The sequence below is a fragment of the Globicephala melas genome, chromosome 8 (genome assembly GCF_963455315.2).
Source record: "Globicephala melas chromosome 8, mGloMel1.2, whole genome shotgun sequence".
In the NCBI taxonomy this organism is placed as follows: domain Eukaryota; kingdom Metazoa; phylum Chordata; class Mammalia; order Artiodactyla; family Delphinidae; genus Globicephala; species Globicephala melas.
The window spans coordinates 81,402,821-81,429,835 of NC_083321.1; the positions used below are offsets into that span (position 1 = coordinate 81,402,821).

General features: G+C 34.9%; 1 protein-coding gene across 16 annotated transcripts in view; it reads left to right on the plus strand.

The window, feature by feature from the left end:
- The first annotated feature begins 1,266 nt into the window (after positions 1-1,266).
- The window catches only part of GRIA4 (glutamate ionotropic receptor AMPA type subunit 4), a 525,267-nt gene continuing 499,518 nt past the window's right edge, over positions 1,267-27,015 (plus strand). For 6 of the 16 annotated variants that reach the window (XR_009564952.1, XR_009564951.1, XR_009564953.1 and 3 more), the window contains exons 1-3: positions 1,268-1,668; positions 2,122-2,295; positions 3,485-3,643. Coding sequence is in view for 12 of the 16 variants with exons in the window: in XM_060303989.2 (XP_060159972.1) it covers positions 2,208-2,295; positions 3,485-3,643 (247 nt within the window). In the remaining 4 variants the exon portion in view is untranslated. The other 10 variants (XM_060303982.1, XM_060303981.1, XM_060303993.1 and 7 more) reach the window with 7 other exon arrangements.

Here is a 27,015-nt window from a genome sequence, read left to right on the forward strand (position 1 = left end):
GGATTAATTGAGGATTATTAAATGTCATCCTCAAATTCCAACTGTAGGCAATTAGTGATATCTAATGAAAGGAGACTTGAAGGAGTAAAGGCAGTACATATTTCAAGAAGTCTTTACCGGGTGGGCCACACTGATCAATTCTTTCTCCTCTTTTCCCAAATGTTACATCAGATAAGCATAGGCACTTACTATATTCTTTTGTAAAATGTAATGGAAGACAGTACTTTAGGTGTAGAAGACACTAATATGAAGGTATGATACCAGAAGATTTCTAAAATTTCTTACAGTTAACCTTTAAGGAGAATCCCTCCCTCTAATAATTCGTCAAAAGCTTGGCTTTAGCTGATGTGATCCAGCCTTCCAGGCTCTAAAATAATATGATTCAACCAATGGCACCCAAAGAACTGTAAAGATTTAAAACACATTTCCTCTTACATTTTAATGGAATTAGGGGATTAGATATACTGTCTAGGTCAGAAGACCTCAAACCATAAAGAGGAAATCAGAAACCTTTCATTCACTGCTACTGCAGTCACTCTCTCTGGGTGTGGTACAGACTCCATCCAATACAGCCAAGTGAAATGAAGTCTTAAAGGTGACCCTTGGAGAGGCAATGACACCATAGCTCTAAAACTTTCTAGAATAATAAATTTCTTCTACCCATTTAAAACAACTATTGACATCATCAAGGCAGTGCTTAAGTATTCTTGGAGTGACATGGAGTAGAGTGAGTATTCTGGAGCTCCAGCTAAGAAACTATGTGCATGTAAAATACCCCATTTTTCTATCAGGCACAAATACCAACTTGTGCCCACTGCTCCAAGCACTGCCCTTCCCATTCTTCTTCATCAGCCCCTGAACTATGTTCTTGCTACTCCTGAAGTGTGTCTAGCACAGAGGCGTGTCTCTTGAAAAGGTGACTGGAGAGAAAGAACTCTTTAATTACCTTTCCTACTCCTAGTTCCAAGCCTTTCAAAGAACAAGTAGACCCCCTATTCAGTTTTCACCTCTCAGTCTCTTCCCCACCCCGTTCATCACCCTATTTTGTTATTTAAATTAACTTTTTCTTCCTTCCTCTCTTTCCTAAAATGGTTTGACCTCTCTGTGTCTCTTCTCCAGCCTGAACTCCATCAATTCTTTCCTCCTTGGTTCCAGCTTCTTAAACCTGCCTTAGGCTGCCCTTTGCCCCCTTTTCTCATCCTCCTCTCTCTCTCTCGAGCCCCTTCATCTCGTCCATTCCCGTCTCAGGCTCTCCAGATTCCCGGGCTGTTTGCTGGTGAGAAATCTTTGCTGCAGCGAGGACCGGAGTCCCCGCGCGCAGCCCAGTGGCAGAAGAGGGCGAGGCTGAGAGAAAGGCTGAGCTGAAGGAGAGGGAGGCAGCCGATCCTCCCCGAGAGCCTGCAAGAATGCGGCAGGGGGCCGGGGGCATGGGGAAGTACTAACCCCCCGAGGCCCTGTTCGGGGCTTGAGGACCTGGCCCGCGGGTGAATTTCCTGCCAAGTGCAGCCGCGAAGCAGAGGCGCCCGGAAAGCAGAGAGGGACGCTGGGGGTGCCCATCCCCAGAGTAGGACCCACTGCGAACGCGGGAAGAAGAGAGGCGGGAGTCGTGAAAAGGAAAAACCTGTCTCCAGATTGGCTCTGGAGCGTCGAAGAGACTGAGGCGCTCGGGTGAGCACCCAAGGGATGAAGCCTGCCGAGTAGTGGGCGAGGGGCGTGCGGAGGGAGTGCTGCGCGCTCGCGGAGGGGGCGCGAGGCTCCGGGCTGGTGTAGGCTTTAGGTGGCTGTTGGCTGAAAGGAGCAGCAGAGCGCGTGCGGCGGCCGCGGCGCTAGTGTGTGTGTGTAGGTGAGAAAGCGAGGGCCGAGAGCTAGTGCGAGCTAGGCACAGAGAGAGCGCATGTCTCATCTCTGCGAGCAGCCAGTAGCCGCTCCACCACCATCTTTTGCATGTGTAACATTTGCAGCCGGACAGAAAACCTCTCCCAGGGCTATGGAGACTGCGGGAAAAATCTGGCAGCTCGGGATGGATTGCTAAAGGGAAATAGTCATAACCCCAAACCACCCAAACCTCTCTCCTCTGTTTTTTTTTTTTTTTTTTTCTTTTTTGGTTGTTTTTAATTTTAGCGCCATAGTCCTCAATGTCTCTCTGAACAGCCTTTAGGAAGAGTGCGAGAGAAAGAGAGAGCGCGCCAGGGAGAGGAGAAAAGAAGATGAGGATTATTTGCAGACAGATAGTCTTGTTATTTTCTGGATTTTGGGGACTCGCCATGGGAGCCTTTCCGAGCAGCGTGCAAATAGGTAAGCTTTGCTCCGGTGGGGTATGCGTGTGGGTGGCTGTAGCAGATATCCGAAAGTGAATCAAATGAGTTACTGATAAGCAATTTAGGGGAACCTTCGGCGGCTCCTTTCCCCTCTGCTTCCCTCTTCCTTTCTCCCCTTTATAAAAAGACTGCCTCTTTGGTGCAGGTTCAGTTAGAACAGCACAGAGCTGCCCACCCGTCCATCCTCAGTCTATACTCCTGTTTCCACCTTTGGATCATGTCGCTTAAGTAGGATTGCAATAAGTTGGGGGGAAAACACCTCCGTGGGGTTTGGTAGCATTTTATCTGATATTTCTTTTCATTTCTTTCTCTAAAGCATGAAGGGATGTAGAGTTTGTTTAAACAAAACAAAACAAAACACCCCCCCCCCTTCTTCCCGTGCTGTACGCAGCAGCTTTCTCTATTACAGAAAGACACTGTGCAAAAAAGCATTTACACCCACACCTCCTTGTCTTTGCTTGCTACCAGTTAACGGATTCCAAAGTTAGATCCCTTTCCCGGAACCTTTTCTTCTTTTGTTTTCCTCTTGAATCTTTTGCCCTTAATCCTCCCTCTCGACTCTATTTCCAGGGACCCTATCCGTCCTTCGCTTTTCTTGCTATTCTCTCCTGTCTTTTAATGGGACGCAGCAATTGAATTTCTTCCAGCTAAGCCCAGCCTCAGACTGCATCATTTCTCGTAGACAGTGCACAAAACGGTGCTAATTAGGCTGAGTCCAAGAGCTGCATAAAGACAAAGTTCATGTCTCCTTTCTGATTTCCCTCTAACCTGCACTTCACCACATCCCTTGATTTCTGTATTTTAATGCAAATTATCTTTTCTTCCCATCTGCATGCATCTTAGAAATGCCCTGGAGCTGGCTTCTGTAGCAGTGTGCTGAGAATCATGGGCAGTGCAAGAGAGAGAAAGGAAAGCACACTAAATGATCTGTCTCAGAGGTCACGGTGATCATGACAAATTGGGACAGGAAAAGGCTGAGCTGCCTTAAAGACTAAAATATTAAGCATACACCTTAGGGACAAAGGGCAGTCTCCCAAGATGTGGCAGGAATAGCTCCTTAATTGTATGTGTTGGTGAATGGCAGTGAATTTGACAGTTCTTGGGGTGGGTATAGTAACATTTACAAGAGGAGACACTGAATGTGCTTTTTCTGCTGTTTTTAATAGGTGGTCTCTTCATCCGAAACACAGATCAGGAATACACTGCTTTTCGCTTAGCAATTTTTCTTCATAACACCAGCCCCAATGCGTCAGAAGCTCCCTTTAATTTGGTACCTCATGTGGACAACATTGAGACAGCCAACAGTTTCGCTGTAACAAATGCTTGTAAGTAAAACATAAGTTGTAGGTAAATGAGAAGAGAATTAAAATGGGGCAATAGAGTCCCCTTCCTCTATATTATTATTATTACTATTATTATTATTATATTTTTAAGAAAGACATTCAAGACCTCCACAGTTTGCTGGTTACAGAGCAAATCAGTTAAAAGTAAGATTTAGTCTCAGGGATATTTAGCTGGTCTTTCTTTCTCTTCCTTCCTTCCTCCCTCCCTCCCTCTTTCTTTTCCACCTCCCTCACTCCCTTCTTCCATCTTTCTTTTTTCTTGAAATTAATTGAAGTTACTTTCTCCTTTAACATTTCAGTATTATTTCTACAACCTGAATATCAAGTTAGTGAAAATTGTACTCAATCTAGTTTTTGATTTCTGTTCCTTGGTTTTTATTTGCTTTTCACTTGAGTAAGCATATGTCTTGCTTTTAAAGAAGACACATGCTCTCTTACACTGGTAAAGGCAATGGAAGGTTTGCTAACAGTTAGAAAGAGGGGAGCGGTGGTGTGGAGGATATATATTTGAGTCGGTTGGCTGACGCTGCAGATGATCTGGTGATGTCACTTGAGACTGCCCTGCTCTTATATTCTGGGTTGTGAATGTCTCCTGCTATCAGGTAATGCATATATCCTGTGAATATAACTCCATGAATCTTTACCTTGGTGGCAAATCATGTTAGTCTCCAATCCACTGAATTTACAAACCAACCCAGCTGGATCTGTTATTTTATGCAATAAGATTGAGATTTGGTGATCTTACCTAACACTATAATTAAACAGTTGTACAGAGCTCCCCTGCCAAAATACTGTATAACAAAGTAAAAATATAATCAACTGTGTATTAATTTAAAAATCACTAAAATATGATCAGTCAATAGAACATTTAGATTGCATTTTCACTCTTGAGGAAAACATGTTTCACATACCTCCTTATTTTTACATGCTAATTTACTACTGCTCAAAATTTACATGTTAAGATAATGGTTATAGATTATGTAAGACATATAGGAATAGTTTCTATATAAAATTTTGCACAGCAGTAATAAAATATTCAATCTGCTTTGTATGATATTTTTATTATATCAAGTTGAGTATATTTTAATTTTGAAAGTCCTCTTTCTGAGTACAAGTGTATACTGAACAAACTACTGAAATTGAAAACAAGGAGTTTTTGTGTTAGGAGGATATCTGTTTCATTAATTATTTTAATTCATATATATTTGCCATTAATTCATCTAACAAGTGTCATGATTACGTTTCCTTTTTTTTGGCATCTAATTACTTTACTTTAGAACTTGATTTCATAAGGAGGTTAAAGATCTGACTTTTTTTTTAACTGCTACAATTGTATTAATTTTCAGGAATCCTCTAGCTCATTTGGGTACTACTTAATTAAAAAAATCATTTGTTGTATTTAGTAATAAAGTCAATATTCATTATAATGATAATTATATGGGAGTTATTTTTAAGCAGAAATGAACATAAATTAGAGCTAAGTTTGTGGATAGTCATTTTTGAAAATGTCTTAAGTTATTAATTTTTGTTCCAAGTTTTGATAGAGATGTTAACATTTCAAACAGTTCTAGGTATAAAATATTCTTAGTGTGTGATTATTATCTGTTGATTTAAAATTTTTTCTTGTGTCTCTCTTGAGATTCTGTCAACAAAACCATTTCTAAGTTTACAGATAATTCATGATTCAGATATATTTGAAGGTACTTTGTCTACAGTAAATTGCTATATAAGTATTCATTTTTATTATTTAGTTAATGAAAGACTGTCTTAAAAGTGGAGCTATATTCGTTTTATATTTTCTAACTAAGTGCTTCAGTATTTTAAAGTTTATGTTATGGCTTCCAGCTATATAAACTATAAAGTGATAGTTCTTTCTTCTTCCATATCATATGTTAATCTCATTCAGGAAAATTTTAATTAGTATTATATTATTTATGTAATAAAAATATTGTATAAAATAAAGTGTACTGGTAAAGAACCTGTAAACATAAGAAATTGCTAAGAATCTGTACACAGAATGAAAAAGTTTAAAAAAAGGTATAAAATATAGGTAATATGCTATTCTTTAACATGTTAGAATTGAGAAAATTAAAGCTAAGTAAACTAAGTCCGCTTATTTTGATTCCAAGTGTAAGGCAATGTTAGTGGTGTCATGTTTTTCATAATCACATATAACTGACTTTGCATACATGCTTAAAATATTTTTAAAAAACATAAATTGTAAATAAGGAAAAAACCCATTTTCTAGTGAAGAAAAGGAAAAAATTTTGACAAATGAGTATGCCAAATGTCCTTAAGGCAAATCTAAGCAGAATTTGGGAAAAATCAATGGTCAGAGAGCGTGGGTCAGGTGATTGGTGTTTGTTAAATGGACTGACCTAGAGCATGTAGACGCGTGATTTTCCAGTCTAATTAAAGGTGACACGTAAGCAATAAGTATGAGGCAAACTCATATATCAAGCTGTATGCCTTTGGGTACAAAAGGATAAAAATAGTGTTCTGTAGAATTAACATGGAACTTATTCCTCACAGTGATACAGGCTAGATTTAAAAATTTTTCATGTTGGATTAAATATACATATATTTTTTAAATATAAAAAAATATATGTGTCTGGCTAGGTTTATCTTAAATACGATTTTCCTGCAGTGTGCCCTTGTAAAACTTCATAATCTAGTGTCTTTGTGAATAAGGGCCACTAAACAGGATATGTTTAGTTTACGGAATGTATACTTAAAGACAAAAAAGACAGATTAAAGAATAAAGAGTATTATTGGTCATCTATTGGACAGATGTAATTTAACATTGGTTCTTCTGCCTCAAAATTAATTTAGCATTCTAAGAATACTTCAGACAATCTAAACATTCTGTGTATAGAGTTTACATACTGCATAAGTATAAATCCAATTAACTCAAATTTTTCACGTTTGGTATAAATCCCAAGTTGCTGAGAGAGGGTGGGGATAATTTTGGCTTATAGTTTCATTTTATTTTTTTTACAATATTTGTGTAAGATTAAATTAAAATATTGTTCTCATTTTAAACTATTCACATGGTTGAAAAATCACACTTTGCTAAGTATAAAACTGAAATTATAAGAAATACAGATAATATAGAATTATGACATATTTCAATAACAAAGTATAGGTGTAATAAATAGCCCAAGTAGTCAAATTTCAAAATGTAATTAAAGGTATACATTTCTTTGTTGTAATCTATTCAAAGTATGGTGTATGGCAAAATAAATTTATTTAAAAAATAAATTCAATACGGACTGTCCTTTAATAAATTAATTTAATAAAATATTAAATATTCAATATGGAATGTCCTCTAATAAAATATTATACAGTTGACCCAAAATAGCTATCCTTGCAAACAAACATGCTAGTTAAATTGAATATGTTCTTTACAAAACATTTGAGACAACTTGAAAAAGCAGGCTATGTTCTTATATTTTTCTAATAGTTAATTAATAAAGATACTTTGGTTTGGAGGATGATGTATCTTAAATTTTGCCAAAGAAGTAATAACCAAAATACTAAAATAATCTATCCCAAGCTTTCTAAAAGATAAAAAGATGAGACATTGCAATTATTAATTTAGTCCAGTTACGTTAGCTATCCTGTAAAAGAATCAGTCTTTAATAAGTAAGGCAGTCCCTTTACAATATAATCCACAGATGTTCAGTTTCTCAAATGATTCTTTTAATTTCATATGGGTAGTAGGAAAAACATAGTGAAATAGATCAAGTACTCATGTATTGTCCCTTAGGTGAAATAATAAGAGAATTTTGTGGAATATTCCCAACTTTTTAAACTTGGATAGGAAAGACCAACTGGTTAATATTTTTGTTTTATTTTTTACAAATAATGTGTTTATCTTACTCTCCTTTTCTGTCTAAAATCTGTCTATTCAGTAGTTTACAACATGATGGATAGGAAAGTTGTAAGTCAAAAATAGAATGCATATTATACCCTAGTAATGATGAGAAAGTTGTTCTTTTTAAGTTAAATATTAGTTCTATTTGTGATGGGTTTAGTTATCAACTCTAAATACCCAGTTGTGTGCCACTTGTAAAAGTAGGTTGGTATGTACAATATACTTGTTTAGTTAATCTAAATACATTGAAAATGTGACATTATATCCGGTAGGCTCTGCAGGCAGAGCTTATATAATAGGGACTTAATTCAAACTTGTTTAAGGGTACTAAATAATACAAACTTTTGGCTTTAATTCAACAATGTTTAAGTTTTGTACATTTTCCTTCTCAAGGACATGTAGTCCTAAAAAGACATTCTAAGAGTTTATATTGGACCGATATAATAATGTTAAAAATGCTAAAAATAAGTTCTGATGGTTTGACCTGCAAAGTTGTTCGCAGAAATACATTAAATACTATTTGACTTTTGATTATTTTTAGGAAAATGAGTGACTGTCATTAGATTTCCTTATTTTGAATTGATAGCAAGATTCTATGTTGATTTGAAATAATTCTTTAGTTTTATAATATTCTTTCCCTCTTTTTCTTAATTTTCCCCATGAGATTGATGACAAAGATGAGTCACATTTCTATGGCTTGTCCCTTTCTTAAATGATGCACAATTTGCATTGATGTATTTCAGAATTGTCACAGTACTAAGCTTTCTTAAAGCCATTTGAAAAACTCTCTAAACTGTTTTTTTTCTTGTGGATTCTCCCAAGGGTTTTTTATTTCTCAAAGAGGAAAAAAATTTTACTTTCTGACATTGGGAAATATGTATATGTCTTATTTACAGAATTTTACTATAGTTCAGGAATTTAAAATGAAGAATAAATACCATACACCTTACATTTTACTACAACACATAGTTTTTAAACTGCTTTTATGTACATGATTTTATTTGACCTCAAGCTAGTCTTTGAGTGAGACTGTCTGAGAAGATAGTCATTATTTTTTAGTTATTATTTTTTAGTTAAGCCAGCTTTGACTCAAAGAAGTTACTTGACTTGCCAAAGACCATGTAGCTAATAAGTTGCAGAGCCTGAGTTTGAACTCAGGTCTTCTAATTACTATCCTAGTACTTTAACCAGGAGACCGTAGGATGTGAAAACTACATCTGTATTGAGATTACTTGAACCAAGAAAGAAAAGAATTGTCATTTTTTTTCTAATTTAATTGTAACATTTTGAAGAAAATAGGGCAAGACATTTCTGGCAACTTATTCATTAATCAGATGGCAGTGAGTGATATAACAAAGACTGAAGCCATATTGTGTAGTGAATTTGTCCATTCATTCAGTAGATTAGATAATAAACATATCCATTTATTCATGAAACAGACTTATCAAGGGTAACTGTATTTAAGACACTATACTAGAAATGAGCATACAGAAACTTATAAGAGTAGTTGTTGCCCTCAAGAAGCTAATAGTCTAGGGGGAAAGATGTACAAGCCAGTTATCACAGTACAGTAAGACAAAGTATTATGACAGAGAAACAGTGCTATGACAGACATTAACACAGGAAGGAACATCAAACTTGGCATGGTATCCTAGGGGAAATGTTATCTGATCTGGGTGTTAAGACTCTAGTTGAGTTATTTGAAAAATAGAGAGGAAGGAAGGCACGCCTGGCCAAAGGAGCAGAACATGACAAGGCACCAAGGTGTGGCAGGGCCAGGTGTGATTGAGCCACTGGATATGGTTTAGTCTGGCTGTAGAGTATTGATTGTACTGGGAAGGAGAGGTGTGCTAAGGGGCAGGGCTTTGTAGATCCACACAGGATCTTGTAGCTCTTGTAAGGAGACTCTTCTGAATAAAAAGGGGGACCCATAAATGATTTAAAAACAACAGTGACATGATGAGATTTATGTTTTACAAAGAACAGGATGATTTCAAGAAAGAGAATGTATTAGAAGGGGGCAAAATGGGAAGAAAAAAACAGTTGAGTCTTGAAGTAATGCAATTTAGGATGATTAAGTGCTTGAATAAAAGTAGAAGCACTAAGGAGAGAGAAAAGTACATAGATCTAAGAATACAGAACTGTTGACAGAACTTAGTGATAGATTGGATGTCTGTGTGGGAGAATGGAAAGGAAGTATGGTAAGAATTAAAGATGATTTCTTCAATTTTTGGTCTGGAAAAATGATTAGATAGCAGTACCATCAACTAGGAAGGGACACACAGGAGCAGATTTGAATGGGGAAGATGAGTATGGTGTGGATGTACTGATTTTGAGGAGTTTGAGAGACATCCAAATGCAGTAGAGAGTTGGACATGTGTATCTGGGGCTCTTGGGCTCAGTTTGAACTAAAGAGAGACATTTGATAATGGCTGAAACCATGGATGTGGGCAAAATCATACAGAGAGAGCAAAAACATTGAACAGAATGTTGAGGACATAAATCCAGGAAATACAGTACTTGAGGGACAGAGAGAGAAAAAGAGACTGAAGGAAATGGGTCAGTGAGTTCAGATGAAAATGAGGCAAGAGTAATTTCACGGGAGCCAAGAAATGGGAAGAATTTCAAGTAAATAGTCATCAACCTTGTCACTGGCTGCAGAACTTTAATAATGAGTTGCATGGATAATTGATCTTTAACAAGTCTTTCCTTCCTTATTCTTTAGTGTTCTTTTGTATTTTGACCAGAAAAAACACAACCTTTATTAATCCCACATAAATTCTATTAATATATACTCTTTCATGTATGTTGGCCTAGAATAGTCTTATGTTTTATTTAGAGGTAGGGAGAGTCTTTTCTGGACTTTTGAGCCACATAGGCTTCAATTTACAACCTGATACTGGGTAAGTTACTTAACACTTTTGAGCCACAGTTTCTTCATTCATTAACATACAAAACACATGAATTTTATGAATATTAGAAAAGTGTTTGGAAAATATTTAGCCTATAACTCAATTAAATTTAGTCGTATTACATTCTTTGACATATAGAACATTTATTTCAAAACCAATGCTAAAACTTCGAGTTTATTTATATTTTCTGTTTATATTTTGAAAAAGCAATTTATATTTTGAATAAATATATTTTGTTGATATTTCATAGGAATTTTTTGACCTCTAACTGAATTGTTAATTTTAGTTTATATACACAAATCTAAATGCATATTTTTTAAAATTATTTCTAAGTCCTATGAGAGGGTAACTTTGTCTGGGATCTATGGACCATTTGGAGAGAGAACTGGTTCATGGATGGATTAAAGAGATTGATGAATTCTCGTAATTGCATGCAAAATTATGTGTTCATGAGCACGGTGTGTGTGTGTGTTTACAGAGAGACAGTCTAAACTTTTGAACAGCTTCTCAATGAATTCCAGTTACAAGAAAAAGAAAAAAAAAAGCCCACAGCCCTAAAGGAGCTACACATATATTAGATAAATGCACAGTACTTCATTCTCTACCTTCTTCATTTCAAAAAAAAAAAAAGAAGAAGAAGAAAGCCAGTTGGATTTTATCTTTGAAACTAACCTGGAATTTTCCCATAAACTCCATCTCCAGTAGCTTCTTCCTTGTCATAGAAAATAATCAGTGTGTCCTAGCTGGAAAAATGCTTGACTTGGTCCTCTGCCTCTTAAACTGTCATCATATTATTTTTATTCCTTCTCTTACTATCAAAAGTTCTACATATTCCACATCAGCTCCTTCTATTTTTATCACGATTTACCTTCTCCCTTAACCATCACCACTCCTGCAACAGTGTTCTTGAAGGTCATCAGTGACTTACAGAATAGTAAATCCCATTTTTCCTTAGTCATTGTCTTTTAATATTGTAGTTTGCAGGATTTGACATAGCTGATAACTCCCTGTTCTTTGAAACTCATTTCTCCTCGATAATAATAGCTACTGATTATGTGCCAAGTCTCTGTGTTAGTTACCTCAATTCTTACACAACTCTAGAAGCAGGCATCATTATTATTTTAATTATTTATGTGGAGAAACTGAAGATCTGTTGTTAAGAAAATTTGCCTAATGACAAGTATCCAGGGCATCAGATCTTGAAGTCAGTTTTGCCTGCCATTCACACTATAGTATCTTGGTTAGTACAGTATTCACAAGATAGCCATCACTCTGTGACAGTAGCTAGATAACTCCTAATTTAAATAGAAAGATGTTTTCTTCAAAGTTAGTTCTTTAACAATTTTCATTTACTCCAGTGAATATGTCCATTTTACACTGGACATCGAGTTTTCTATGTGATTTGTAATGCAGCACAGAAATTTGAGTATTCTAAATGATAATGCTCTCATTACTTTATATTTCCAAATTCATGTTATAAATACCACCAGGTGTAAAAATTAATAAGTGGGTCTTTATATGTTACACAAACAGTGTTGGATACTTCATTAGTTGGCCAACCTACATAAGTTTTATAGGAATGTTATTTGATTTCAGAATAACTACATCTATTCGAATCGAAACATATTTTCCCCAGTGCTTTAAAGATTTGCTTAGCTGTCAGGGATTTCATTTCAGTTTTCCTTTACACGTTTTTAGATTCCAATAAACATAGTGAGGATTGTCTTAAAGATCATCACCCTAAGTCAAATTTTCTGCAGTCTTCATAGCATCATCACTTGTCTCCAACTTAATAAAACTACTAGTGTCATAAATAAAAAGTTCAACATTATCTCAAAAATAAAGGGTAAAAAAATTGAGATGTAGTATTTTCTTTGAATAAGCCATTGTATTTCTCCAGTTACAGCAAAAATTACACCATAAGCTGTAATCATTGTTTGCTTACTTTTGTTACTTATCTGCTTTTTCTAAAATAGGCAGTTTCTCATCAGTAACTTTAAATATATTATACCCTGTGATCTTTCCATTTTTCATATTTTATCTTTTTAAACTGACACAAAAATTTCAAGTAATTTAGAAGTCTTAAATAGGCAAAATATTTTTGCAGTCTCACCACATAGAGATAATCACAGTAAATAGGGTTTATAGATCTTTCCAGACTTCTTTTCTTATCTGTATAGACCTAGGTAGAGAGATAAGAGTATTATAAACATAAGGTACTAATATATATCTATTGAATAAATGAAACTGTTTAATAAAAATGATATTAATTTATACCTATATTTTATTATTTTATTTCATTTATCATAAAATGTTTTCTGTCAGTTATATACTATACTTATATAGAGCTATCTTATTTTCTTTTATTGCTACATAATGTCATTGTGCAAAGTTACTATGATAAATGTACACTCTGGATCAACATTTAGGTTGTTTCCACATTTTTTATATTACAAACAGAATAGCAGTAAAACTACTTGAGTACCTGTGTGAATATTCCTGTAGGATTAATTCCTGGAAATGAAATTACTATATCAAATAATGTGGATTATTGCTTTTAGTACATATTGTCAGTGTCTTCTCCTCAAAAACAAAGTATTATTTAAATTTACAGCCACCTAAATGTGAGAATAATTGTTTTTCTATGACCTGCTAACACTAGTCATTATCAGTCTCTTGAATCTTCACTTGTCCTGATGGATAAAAATGACATCTAGTTGCTACTTTAATTTACATGTTTTTGATTAATAGTGTGGCTGAGAATATTTTCCTATATTTATAAGACCATGTATATCTTTCTGTGTGAACTGTTGTTCTTTTACTTTGCCAGTGTTTTCTATTTGAGGGAGTGTTTTACATGTTAAGAAATGAACCCTTTGTCATGTATGTTGCAAATTATTTTTCTACTGTGCCTTTGGCTTCCACCTTCATTTATGATGCCTTTTACTGTACAGATATTTTAAATTTTTATGTACTCAAATCTGTGAGTCATTTTCTTTATGGCTTCTAGGTTTCATGCTTTGCTTATAAAGGTATTCCTGTCCTTAAAACTATATAATATTATTCCACATTTTTCTAGTATACTTTATGGTTTAAAATTTTATATTTATAATGCTAACTCTTTTGGAATTTATTTTCTTATGTGTGTTAGGAATTGATCTTTATTTTTTTCTGCTCTAATTATTTGAATAAGCTATTCTTTTACAACTTCTTTGAACTGATATATTTGTGCAGATCTCCGTTATCATGACTGAATTTGAGCTTGAGCAGAAGTTCTGCATATTACCTCTTCTCAAGTTCTCCTATTTGCTTTTCTTCATCTACCTTTCCTGACAGTCCCTAGTGGTCATATTTCTAGTTTTGATATTTTTCTCATCTGCTTTCTTGCTCCATCTATTACTTTCCTAGGTTTTTTCCTGTTGTCATTTAACATCTGACCAGGTCCTCTTGCTCCTATCTCCAAAGTACATTACAAGTATTTCCACCTTTCTCCATTTCTATCCCACAGTTCTAGTCCAAGTTAATGGTACTTTTCTAATAATTTCATAGTTAATCTGCTTCTACCTTACCTCTCCCATCCACTTTACATACAGGAGCCAGTGGTTCCCTTCAGAATTGAAAGAAGAGACATTTTTCATTACTTAAAACCCTCCAATGGCTTTTCAGTCTCTTAGAGTAAAATTGCAACTCTTTAACAGGCTCTGATTATAAGCATGATCTGACTCCTGCCCATCTTTTTGCCTTGTTCTCCATGCTGAAGTTTTCTCATTCTTCTTTTTGTTTCCTGAACATCCTTTAACCCTTTCATTCTTTTTTCTATACGTTTGTACTTTCCATTACCTTTTTTTGGAGAGGGGCTGTTCCTCCAATCCAGTTATTGCTTGACTAGCTTTTTCTGAATCTTCAGGACTCAGGTCAAAGTCATCACCTAAAAGAAACCTTCCTTGCCAGCCTCTCTAGAGTAAGCTTTCCCACTCCCAAACTCCAATTACTTTATATTGCATTACCAACCATATGATAATCTTTGCATTTATTACAATCTGTAATTATTATTTTCATTTGTTTACATATTTATCATCTATAATTCCCCACTAGGAAATAAACTCCCAGAACCAAGGCCTTTATCTGCCTTGTTAAACAATATATCCTCATAGCCTTGCACAATACCTGGTACAAAGCAAGGATCAGTAAATATCTTTGAATATAAGAATGAACAATATGTGATGAGTTTTCTCTCCACTCATCCTTGGGGCATCCTTAAGATAGCTAAGACTTTTCATGTGTTATCTTAGAAAAAAATGAACAGAAGTAGTGGATCCAAAATGAACAATGAGGTAGTGGATCCAAAATAAATGTTATGTGTCTTCCTTATCTTAAGCATGTTTTTTTCTCATTTGTTTTCATTAGAGTCAATTGATGGGATGGGTTAAAAAAGGAGGAAAGTTAAGTCCTATAAAGAACAAAGTGGGACAGTTAATGCAAATTGATGTACATTGTGCTGGCCAGAGAGCACTTTGATAAATTTAAATCTGGTAGAAGAGAACTTCTAGGTACTTATAACATGTGGTGTCTGCTGACAAAAGAACTAGAAAATGCTGATACAATCTGCTTTCAGAATAGGAGAAAGCCCATGTGGGAAGCCCAGGTGTACCAGTAAGCATACCAGGTGTACTAGTAAGCATACTCAGGAGAACCATCTGTTCAGACATTGACTGCTTCCTTAGCACTTCTTAAAGTTCATGAAACTAAAAGATGTGAAAGAAGGCATCTGGAGTCAAACATACGATGAAAACCTGTCAATTCTTGATTATCCACATTGCATTTTCTATAGTAAATTTCACAATTTGCTTGTTTCTATAGCCCTTATCCCTCCCTCTTTTGAAATTAGTTTACCCTGTGTAAATTACTTAAATTTTAAACTATGTATATAATCTTACCTTGGCAAGTTTGAAAGATATTTCACTACTTCTCTGCTCCAAAGACTTAGAATCAAGATAAATATTTTTTTTCTGAAAAACATATGCATGCTTTCTTTTTTCTTAATGGAACACTTGTAAGTCCAAATGTTTCCCTTTTTCCTCTGATAACCAAGGAGCTCAATTTCACATTTACTGAGCAGTAACAACATTGATCCCATTAAAAATTAGCTTTGTTTTTATATTTGGATTTTTCTTAAATAATATATGTCAATAATATATGAGTACGATATAAACATTATGTTTATAAATATACCTTAAAAGACTATGCACATCATTTTAAGAAGGAAACACAAAGGTACAGCAGCTATAAATTAAAAGTATAAATGATATCCCTTTTAACAAAGATGTTGATCAGCTTTTGCTTGAATAGTTAACTTTCCTGTATAGTACTTTCTGTATATTGTGTATACCTTGGAAGATGATAGATAGATAGATAGATAATCTGTCAAATCCATTAGACTGCGAGTTCCTTGAGGACAAGGATGATACCTTATTAGTACCTCTATTTTGAGGGTCTTTCACTGTGCCAGGAACAATTATGTTCCATACTTAATAAATGTCTGCTGACTGATTATGAGAGGAGGAAAAGGAGGAAAGGAATCCATTTCTTGGTTGGGTATTATAACAACTAATTCTTAGCCAGAATTGAATAACATAACATAAATCAACTTCTTCTCTATATGACTCAAACACTTCACATTTTTGAAAACAGATAACACAAGTCCCCTTTGTACTTCCCCAAGCTAAATAACATTTCCTTGTATAACATAGTTTCTAAAACCATTAACAACCTAGTTCTGGCATTCTGAATATCCCATGGATTTATCATAATTTTATTAAAATATATTGACCTGAATTAACCCGATTCTCCTGTCATGATCTGTCTAGAATTAAACCACATTTTTGACACTCATGATTATGATCTGACATGATCTGTCCAGGTGAGAATGTTAATTCCGATTATTTAGGCATTTTGCATATAAAGTGTAGACCAAGATTATTTGAGTTTTAATTAGTTTGTTACATCACTCTGTTCTTGTTAAATTCATAGTCAATTAAAACTTAACACTTTGCCCTTTTTTCCACATGAATTGCTACAAATCAACTTCTCCATAGGCATTTTTTAAAATTCAAAATGAAAGATTTTACATGTACACTCTTAAATTTCAACTTGTTTGGAAACATCAAGACCATCTTGAGTCATAATTAAGTTAGCTATAAACTATTTTAAATTCCATGTGACTCTTCACTATATGATTATCCTTATTGATGATTAAAATTAAAAACAGGCTGTGATACCAGGTCATGAACCAATACTCTTTAGGTATGTGTGGTAGTTAAATGTGAATTATCCTATAATAATTGATCAAATTTTTCCATGTTGTTTATAAAGATTGTCATTTCATTGCACTTGTATTTTTTAAACATTAAAACAAACACAAAGGCCATCAAATTTAATTGAAAAAGAAAATTTCAAATTACTCAAGATGGCTGGGGCATTTAAAATTGATACAATGCTTTTGAAAATCAATTTGTCACAATGTATCAAAAACATTACAAATTGTAAATCATTTGAACTCAGGAATACAGGAAAATCTCTAGCCATGAAAATGCTCATTAAAGCATTACTTGGCAGTATTTAGTTGGAGGAATGGTTAAATTAATTAAAGTCTAGCCAGACTGTTTAAGGAAGAATGTCAGTCATGACAGTCCTCTATCTGACTTGTCCCAGCAGTTGAGTTCAGGAATTTGAGTTCAGCTTACTATCTCAACCATGTATCTTCAGACTGCAAACCAGGCCATTTATGATAATAGGCAGGTTGGAAAAGAGTTGGTGTCTGTGGGAGTTGGTATCTGTTGGGATCTGTGGGAGGGAAAAAAATGAACAAACAGGCATCATTAATAATGTGTTTAAAGGCAATTAAGTCTCCTTACAGATTGGTATAGATGGTTATAGAACACAGCATATACATTCCAGATTAAATTTCAGACTATTCTCCCTTTTTTTTAGTTATCGACCTTCGTAGAAGTGTATAATTTAATTTATTTGGCACAGATGAGCATCTGTACTAAAATTGTGATTTTTCACTCAATCACATATAGAGTATTAAGAACGGGTTTTAAAAAAGTAAGCTGAGCCTGGAGGGGTGGGATAGGGAGGGTGGGAGGGAGGGAGATGCAAGAGGGAAGAGATATGGGAACATATGTATATGTATAACTGATTCACTTTGTTATAAAGCAGAAATTAACACACCATTGTAAAGCAATTATACCCCAATAAAGATGTTAAAAAAAAAAGTAAGCTGAATAATTGTAAGACGAGAATAATAATTAGTACAGTTACAGATAACTTTGTAAGTAATTTTATATTGTTATGCATAGATATAAAAATATATAGCATATACATCACAATGTATTGTGTACATATATAATATATACATGCCTTTAGCATTTAATTCTTGTTATTTTCACAAAATTTGGTAATGACTGTATGTTATGAAACCATAAGTGGCTGTGAAAATAAGCCTCATTTTACAGAAGTGATAAAATCTCAGATTAGAAACCAAGTGTGAATATTTTATTGAGAAGGAAATCTTGTTAAAATTAAAAAAAAATAGCAATGTCTTTACCTCCTCTACACTTTATTTTATTTCAAAGGGTAATTTTGCATTTAGTGATAGTAATACTCTAGTGCTTTTAAATCAATAGACTGCAGCCAATGTGCCCTCTACTTGGCAGAATAGTATAACTGTTAATAATTTAGAGACACTTAATATATGGGAAATATAAAAGCTATAATGTCAGTGAAAAAATATAGACTGTCTTTTGATTCCAATTTCATAAGAACCATAATATATACAAGAGATTGAAAACTACCATACCAAAATTTGGTAGTGACTATTTTTCTTTAATGTTACTATGCAGAATTTTTATTTACATATTTCTGAGTTTTTTATATGTTTACAAAAAAGCATACATTTATAGTTTTCTGATTAACAATATTTAAATAAAGGAAAATGTTGTGATCTTACCAGTAAGTATTGTGTTTGTCTTGCTCTGTTCAAATGGGACAGATAACCTAAGGAGCTCTTTAGACATTTAAGCCAATATAGGTCTTGTTGTCAGAATATCATGTCCACTTAGCAGTTGCCATGTTTGATCTCTTTGTTTACACACGTTCATTATTTTAAAATGAAAAGATCAGCTTGAATTAATTAAAAGTATTAAATTAAGTCATTATGTTTACTTTAAAAGAGCCAAGAGAACTGTTGGTGATTACAAGCATTTTTCATTGCCAATTGAAATATATAACTTACTGAGTCTAACTGCATATATTATTTTCACTTCTGTAGAAAGCACAGTAGCTGCATGAGTGAGTTGATGGCTCTTGGATAACTGGTCACTGTCTCTGGGTAGTCTTTTCTGATCACCCTAGGCTGGTTTAGCTCCACTTTGCTATGATCCTTGTGGCATCCTGAGCTTCCCTTTTTACACTGTATTATTATTTAGCTGTACATTCTCCCCCTGGAATGTGAACTTCTGGATGACTGGGATGCTGTTGTATTTGTGAATGAATCCCTAGTGCTTGGCTCATGGCACAATGCCTGGCACATAACACTAAATTACTACCCATTGAGATTATGGATATGAGAATGGAGAGATTTGGGAGTTGATGTTTAGATACTAGTGTTTTAAATCAATTTTTTGAGCATCCAGTTCAGAATTGTGGCAGATTCTGTGTTAGTGACTGTTGAGACTATAAAAACATGAAAAACAATTCTTTATTGACATCCCCATATGAATAGATGACTGGTGAAGGATTTAAATATTATTACAATGATTATAATTGTATAAACACATTGCCTTCAGAATTTAGAGGCAAAGAGTTCTATAATTAGAGTCTCCATGTAAGAAGGGACAGTCTTACAAGTTGCCCTCCCTCTGTGTTCCTATGTCTCATGAGGATTGTTTCACCTGAATTATTGATACTGCCAGGATGCCTGCCCATGGACAGGGATGTCTCAGCTCTCCATTTAAAATTCTGATCCAAGCATCAATGGTTCATTCTCATTTCTACCCCAGACTTTTTTACACAGCATCCATAAAAATTTAGACTCCAAAAGATTCTCACATTTCTACCTGGTTTCCAAGACAACTTCCCATTGCGGAGCACAGGCTCCAGACGTGCAGGCTTAGCGGCCATGGCTCACAGGCCCAGCCGCTCCGCGGCATGTGGGATCTTCCCGGACTGGGGCACGAACCCGTGTCCCCTGCATCGGCAGGCGGACTCTCAACCACTGCGCCACCAGGGAAGCCCCCAAGACAACTTTTTGTGTGTCTAGTGTGCCAAACCATATTCCATTCTGGGGACACAGGCTCTTTGCTCCTAAGCAGCACACAATTTAGTGATGACTACTGAAAGTCTCAATGCAATGTGACAAATGCTATGATTACATTAGAAAGGAGGCAGCTAGCTCTGCCTGCCTTAGTGTTTTTATAATGTACTTTAAAAGCCATTTTCTCTTTTTTCTCCTCAAGGGGAGAAGACAGTTTGACTGTTTCTTATAGGGCCAAGATAATAGACTCAAGAAAAGGATTCTACATTATAAACACTAATTTGATTAATGAAGTAAGATTGGATTGATTTACTTAGATGCCAGAATTTATATGGAAAGAATAAAACCAAATTCTTTGTCAGCTCCAGATTTGACTCAACACCTATGAATCTGAACCACCCTATTGTCTCAGAGACATCAAGTTGCTTATCACTTCTATATTCTATATTCCTTAAGCATCTGTATGTGTTTGCTATTATGCCCCTGTTATATTATTATACCCCTGTTAATATGCAGCTTTTTAAGTGTTCAGTTGTCACTTTAGTTAATTGAATATTCATTTGGCAACTGTCTTGCTTCCTTCATTGTACCACACATTTTATTGAAAAGAAATACTAGATGTGATATTTTACCATAAAAGGCTTATAATCTGCTGGAAAAGTAGAAATAACTTAATGTGAAATAAGGGAATAAGAAGGTGTTAAATTAGAATACTGTTGTCTAATAATCACCAAAAAAAGAATATCAGAAGAAGCAAGACTTTATCAACATAAAACTTAATAAAGTGTAATTTAATCTTGTCATGAAAGTAACGGGAAGGGAAGGGAGACGCATAAAAGAGGGCTGAACAGAGTAAGCAAGCACGCTGACCTTGAAAAGGTGGTAGGACAGCCCAGGAAAATGTCTTGTTGGATCCAAGTAGAGTTACAGTGAAGGGAGTGAGATGATGGAGCCCATTGTAAATTCAGGACTTTCTAAAGGTTTGGGCAGGGGACTGGCATTATGAAAAGTGGAATTCAGGGACCATTGTTCTGGCATGATATGCAGTATCAACCAGAGAGAAAAGAGGATAGATGCAAGAACATAAAATGAACCAGGGCAAAGTCTCACTCATCTCTATCACCCTTCATTGTTCTGGGTTCCCTTCAATCTATAGGTTAAACTGACTTCTTCTCTCCTCATAAGGATCTACTCTAGACACGTCTGTTTACTTATACTTCTCAATTTCTAGCCTCTGCTCTCACTTCTACCCAGCTTCAAAGACAATAAATAGCACTGCCTTAAATGTATTTCCACTTTTGTTGCATATGTAGAAACATTTCCATCCTTCCAATCCCCGTGAAGGGAGAAAGCATAGGCTCTGGAGGCAAACATGGATTCAGTTCCCATCTTTGTTACTCACTAGCTGTGTGACTTTTTTTTTTAAAGAATTTAATATTTCTGAAAGTATCAAAGTCGTCATCAGCACATTGATGGACTTTGCCACATGTATTTTATTTCTTGATTGATTGATTTTTAAAATATTTATTTCTTTGGCTGTGCCGGGTCTTTATTGTGGCATGCAGGATCTTTGTTGTGCTGCTCATTGCAGCGCATGGGCTTCTCTCTAGTTGCAGTGTGAGGGTTTTCTCTTCTCTAGTTGTGGCACGTGAGCTCCAGAGCGCATGGGCTCTGTAGATGAGGCGCACAAGCTTAGTAGTTGTGACGCATGGGCTTGGTTGGCCTGCAACATGTGTGATCTTATTTCCCCGACCAGGGACCGAACCTGCGTCCCTTGCATTGGAAGGCAGATTCTTTACCACTGAACCACCAGGGAAACTGTGTGAATTTTTGACAGGTTAATCAACTTCTTTGAGTTTCAGGAATATAAATTATAAATTAAGGGAAATATTACTTTGTTTTTAATTGGAAACATAAAACAATGTGTATTAAAATATGTCACATGAAGTGTTAGGTATTGTCCTCTGAGGATTAGTGTACCTGCTGTAATCATTGAAATAATAATATGTATCACTCACTCAGCCTCATGTGAACAAAATAAAATGCAGACTTCAATGGCTGATGGAGGTGAAGGGGAAGGTGTCTCTAGGATCACGACTTAAAAGATAGTGGAGGGTATTGTTAAGTAGGATATGGAATGAAGTTAGAATAAAAAGGTCCTAAAGCAATTTATGCTTTCATTTTGGAGCTAATCCAATTAGGGATTTCTGTCTGCTTGAGGAGCTCTGAGGCAGTTGAGTATTCAAGTAGCTGTAGAAAGATCTGGGATGAAGATACGGGTTTTAGAATACTCTGCAGGTAGGTGACAGTTAAAACCATGAACAAGAAGCAGATTGCTGGAATATATCTAGTTAGCATTATAACAAAAAGGATCCTGGGGAAGAGCAACATCATGAGAAAGAAGATAGCAAACTGTCTTGTTTGGTTCACAAGAATTTAAAAATTTAATTTGTTGCAAACCTAAAAATCAGTGGATTGTACATAAAATTTTGGATTTCTGACTTCTCTGGAAAATTACAAAATCCTCATTACAATGTATCAGAATTTCCTAATGGCAACAATGATCTGGAGCTTAGTGAGTGGCCCCCATTTTAAAAAGGTCTGTTCTCTCTAGTTGGGTCTTAGAAACCCAGAGGGCCTACTTCCCATCTAGGCTTTATAGGCATTTGACTTTATGACCCCTGAGATAAAGAACAAATAAGCGAGAACAGTTTCTCAGAAGCCACAGAGAATTACAACCCTGGCATATGCCTTAGATAGGCATGGGAAGTAAAACTGAAATATCTGTGATTAGGAGAGACTTCTCTGCTTTAAGATCATTTAAGAAGGCAACCTCCCCAATACCTTGCAGTATTTAGAACAAATCAGAATATAAACATAGAAGCTCCTTAAAGGTAGTTACCCCATGGTGTTCTATGTTGTATTTTATATATTATCGGAAATATTAGTTCTGTAGGTGCTCAGTAATTCCTAAATGACCTTAACAAAATGTACAATTTAAATAGATGAACTTTATTCTTCCACATATGTGGATTTCTGTTTGAAAATTACCTTAAAGTCAAGGTTGATTTTTTTTGTCAGGAGTGGTTTTCACAACTGACAATATTGCCATTTCTTAGAAGATTTTTATATATGTCTATCTAAAGTATTTATTTTTCTGGTTGTCAGATTCAAAGAAACTGATTCCAAAGTACAAATTTACAAATTATGCACAAGTTGTAAATCTGATCAGTAGAGTAAGCTCCTCAGGGACAGAGTCTCCAGCTATGTTTCTGTTTTATCCCCTGAACTTAGAACATAGCACAGTGTATAAATTGTAATAAACTCTCAGGAAATATTTTTTAATGTAAATTTGCATTATTTTTCAAGCTGTTCAAGCTGTAAGTCCACAAATCAAGTGTAATTGCACTGGAGTTTTGAAGCCAAGTTTGGAAATCTCTTGCACCACAGAAATCCAGACTATATAGGTCAAAGGGCTGTATTCCAGACCTAGTTCAATAACAAAATCAGAATCCAAGACCTGGAAGATATCTTTTGAAATCACGTAAATAACAACTACATCATTTACAAAACCTTTCATACAGCTTATGTCATTTGGTTTTCAATACAACCCCGAGAAATAACTAGAAATATTAGTCTGGAACCTGAGACTCCTAGCACTAGCCTGGTGCTTAGTGCTCTTAGGTTGCAAATGGTTTCTGCCACTTCCTAGACATCATGACCTTAAGCAGATTATTGAAACTTTTTGAGTCTCAGTTTCCTGATGTGCAGAACAGGGAAAATAGTAGTAACTATTGATGGAGTAACTATTTGAGGGAGATTTTGCTTGTAAAGTGCCTAGCACAGTGCCTGCCACATGGATCAGTCCAACTGTGACTATGACTACTTTGCTACTTGCCCAAGGTCCCTCAGCCAGTAAGTGGACTCCAAACTGAAAGCTTTTGACTCCAGATTCCAGGCTGTGTTTCCTATTCCACAAAAGGCTACACAGGCTTGAAAGTTGCCACTCTTTAATATCTCAGACTCTGGCAGTCCCTGGATTTCCTAGGTTGCCTGTGTGAACTTATTATGTAATACAGTATATAGAAAATAATCTTCTGGACTGGCTGACTGATTGTGAAAATAAAACATTGTCGGATATTCTAGGTATACGTGAATGTTGGAAAAGTTTTCATAAATTCCATTGTAAAAAGTGCGCACTCTGTAGTCCATGCACCAATATTTTTATTAAATGATTTTAGGGTGTGTACTTTTGGGCTGAGACTTGAAGAATATGAATACTTTTGTATAGCTGTGATAATAATACCTCACACATGTATAGTATTCACAGTGTTTCAAAAATAAGGTATTTAGAAATTAGATGATATACAGAATTTCTGACAACAGTATTGTCAGTTAAAACTACAACTTGTGTCTTTTTCTTAAATATCTACAATCAAATACAGGAATCATATTTAAATATTCTCTAAAATAACACTATCAGAGACTTCAGAAATAATTTATCTCTAAGTTTCTTTGGAACACAAAATAGAACCAGGGAATTAACCTCTTTGTAGGAAATTAACTGCTGAAAGTAAAATAAAATGTCATTATTTGAATTATAGCCATACTAAGAAATATATAATTTGTGACTTAGGAGCCAAACCAGTATTTTAAGGGGAAAGACAATATAAAGAAGATTTGTGATAGTGCTGATAAATGATGGTTCCACAGTAAATGTCAAGCATAATAATATACGTTATAAATTTCTTTGGTTTTACTTTAGGAAAAGTGGCTAAGTAAAATTGAAATATGAATTGTGGAAATTATATTTTTGGCAAAGGAAAAACTTGAAGGACATTTTGTAACTTCTGTGGGACTCACAGAGGTGAGTCTTGTCCTGGATTCATGCCATTTCACAGGTCATAAGAGACATGAGAAGAGGCTGCTCTTTCTTGCCTGGCTGGGCTGTGACAGCATTCCACACAGAGCGTCCCAGCCAAACAATCTCCTCGAGTGACCCTCACCATCATTGCACTTGAAACTGTGTTAGTGGCTAACGGCCTTGAATACAGACCAATATGAACTATTTCTTACATTTTTAATGTACAATTTCAATATCACAGTAAACTCTAACCTTATTTATTTCAACTATTCACCATAAACTCAAATCCTAAAAAAAAAGCATATATACATTATTGTATATACTCAAGATGGTTTAGAAACAGGAAGGTATAGAAGATGATCTCTGTAGTCTGACATGGAATGCTACTGGAAGACCTGAGAGCTGAGTATTCCACATCAACCCAGAGACATCTCTGCCTCACATCTCTGTTACCATCCGTGTGTGTAATGCTAAACACTGACTCTTAATTATCGAGTATATTTGGAATCCGTTAAATGTGAAGCAGACAGTTTTGGAATACAAACTGAGCAGCTTCCAATACAGAGAAAGTAAAAGACAAATGCCTTCTTGCTTTCCATCATTTGTTTTTATTAGATGATTCCCCACATGGAATGTCTAACAGTATAAAATTTTCATGTTTATTAAAAGTAGATAGTGTTCATGAAATATATATTTTAAGGCAATGGTGAACAAAATTTGCAGAAGTGTAAATAGTATAATTTTCTATGTTTTTTTCTAATATCCTGCTCTCTTCATTTTATCCCTCAAGAATACTTTGCCATTTTTCATTTTTAAATTTCAAAGTGACTTTTTATTCAGAATCTTATTTACTTTCCTTACCCCGCCTGACCCACTTACCAAATCAGAACATCATATATTTTCATCCTTTTCCTTTCTTTATAGGTACAATAAGTAGCCTATACATTATCAAGGCTAACATGGAAAAGAGTGCCCCCTCCATTTTCCCTAGTGTTCCCAGGTTTTGGAAGTCCATGGTCTAAAGTCTACCCTCACTTAATGCACACTATATGGTAATGCTTCCCCACTGTTGTGACAATGTCATTGTAAACATATGCTTTGGAAAAAGGATGCTTATTTAATCCATGAACTCTTTGTAAAGAAAAATCCTAAAATGATGACATGGGATGACAGTATCTCTCAACAATGAATCATTTCAAATAAATCACAGAGACAGAGGTGCTCAGTTCTAACTGCACTTGGCTAGAATTGAATCAGTGCATTATCTGTCATGACCATCAAATCAACCAGGTCCCCTCAGTCTGATGTGTTTGAATCTTACCACATGATTGTTCAGTTTCTTGACTTTTCAGTTGGTATTAATAAAAAAATGACCTCAGCATGTACCAATACAAAACAATGGTGGGACTTCTTTTTGGCATCTAAAATATTAACTATAGAGACAGAAGAATTTGAACATTTATAAGATTAAAACTCTATGTAATGCTGTTTAACTTTGATATTTGTACTCCACGTTATTGTTGAGAATAATCAATCATTTGAAAATATTTCCCCGTGAAGTTAGATAATCTTAATGGTGTGAGGTTTGAATAGAAACTTTGTTGCCTTTAACACTAGAAATGGAAATATATAATTAAATTAATGCATTTCATGATATTAACAATAGAATTCTATGAGTTCTACGCCTGTCACATTTAAAAAATCCTTTTGCTTACAACAGCATTATATAAAATCTTATTCTAATATCATTGCCATTTTAAAAGTAATACTTTTAATTAGACTGAATATCTCTGGGGAATAGAATCTCTGGATTTTGTGCATACTATGTGATATGAATCATCTCAGATAAAACACTTACATTTGTTAAAACAAGTATTTATAAATATTTACTGAGTGTTTACCCAGTGCATCATACCCTACTAGACACTAGAGGATTCAAAGAAAAGCTTGACCTCCTGATTTTAAAGTCTAAAAGGAGAAATAAGACATGTAAATAGATGACCATCATACAAACTAGATAGTGGTAAATACCACAGTGTACTCTGCAGGTTCTAAGGAAGGACAGAAAAATTTTTAGCCAGGAAAATATGGCATTGTGTCTTAAAGCTAGGCATATTATGGGTAACTCATATTTTAGAGTCATTATAGCATACTGTTATTTTAGAAGCTAGGTAAAATAAAATGCATTTGAACATGAAAGTTTTTAAAAGCCAACCCAAGTGAGAATGATCGTGAAAGAAGAAAATGATTCACCAATGGAGTTCTAGTTCCAATTAACATGGATATTTGAGATCCTGAATTCTTATAAAGGTATATTTTTGTTACCAATATATACATCATATAACATTGAACTAATTTCACTGTCACGTGATAGATGATATAGGT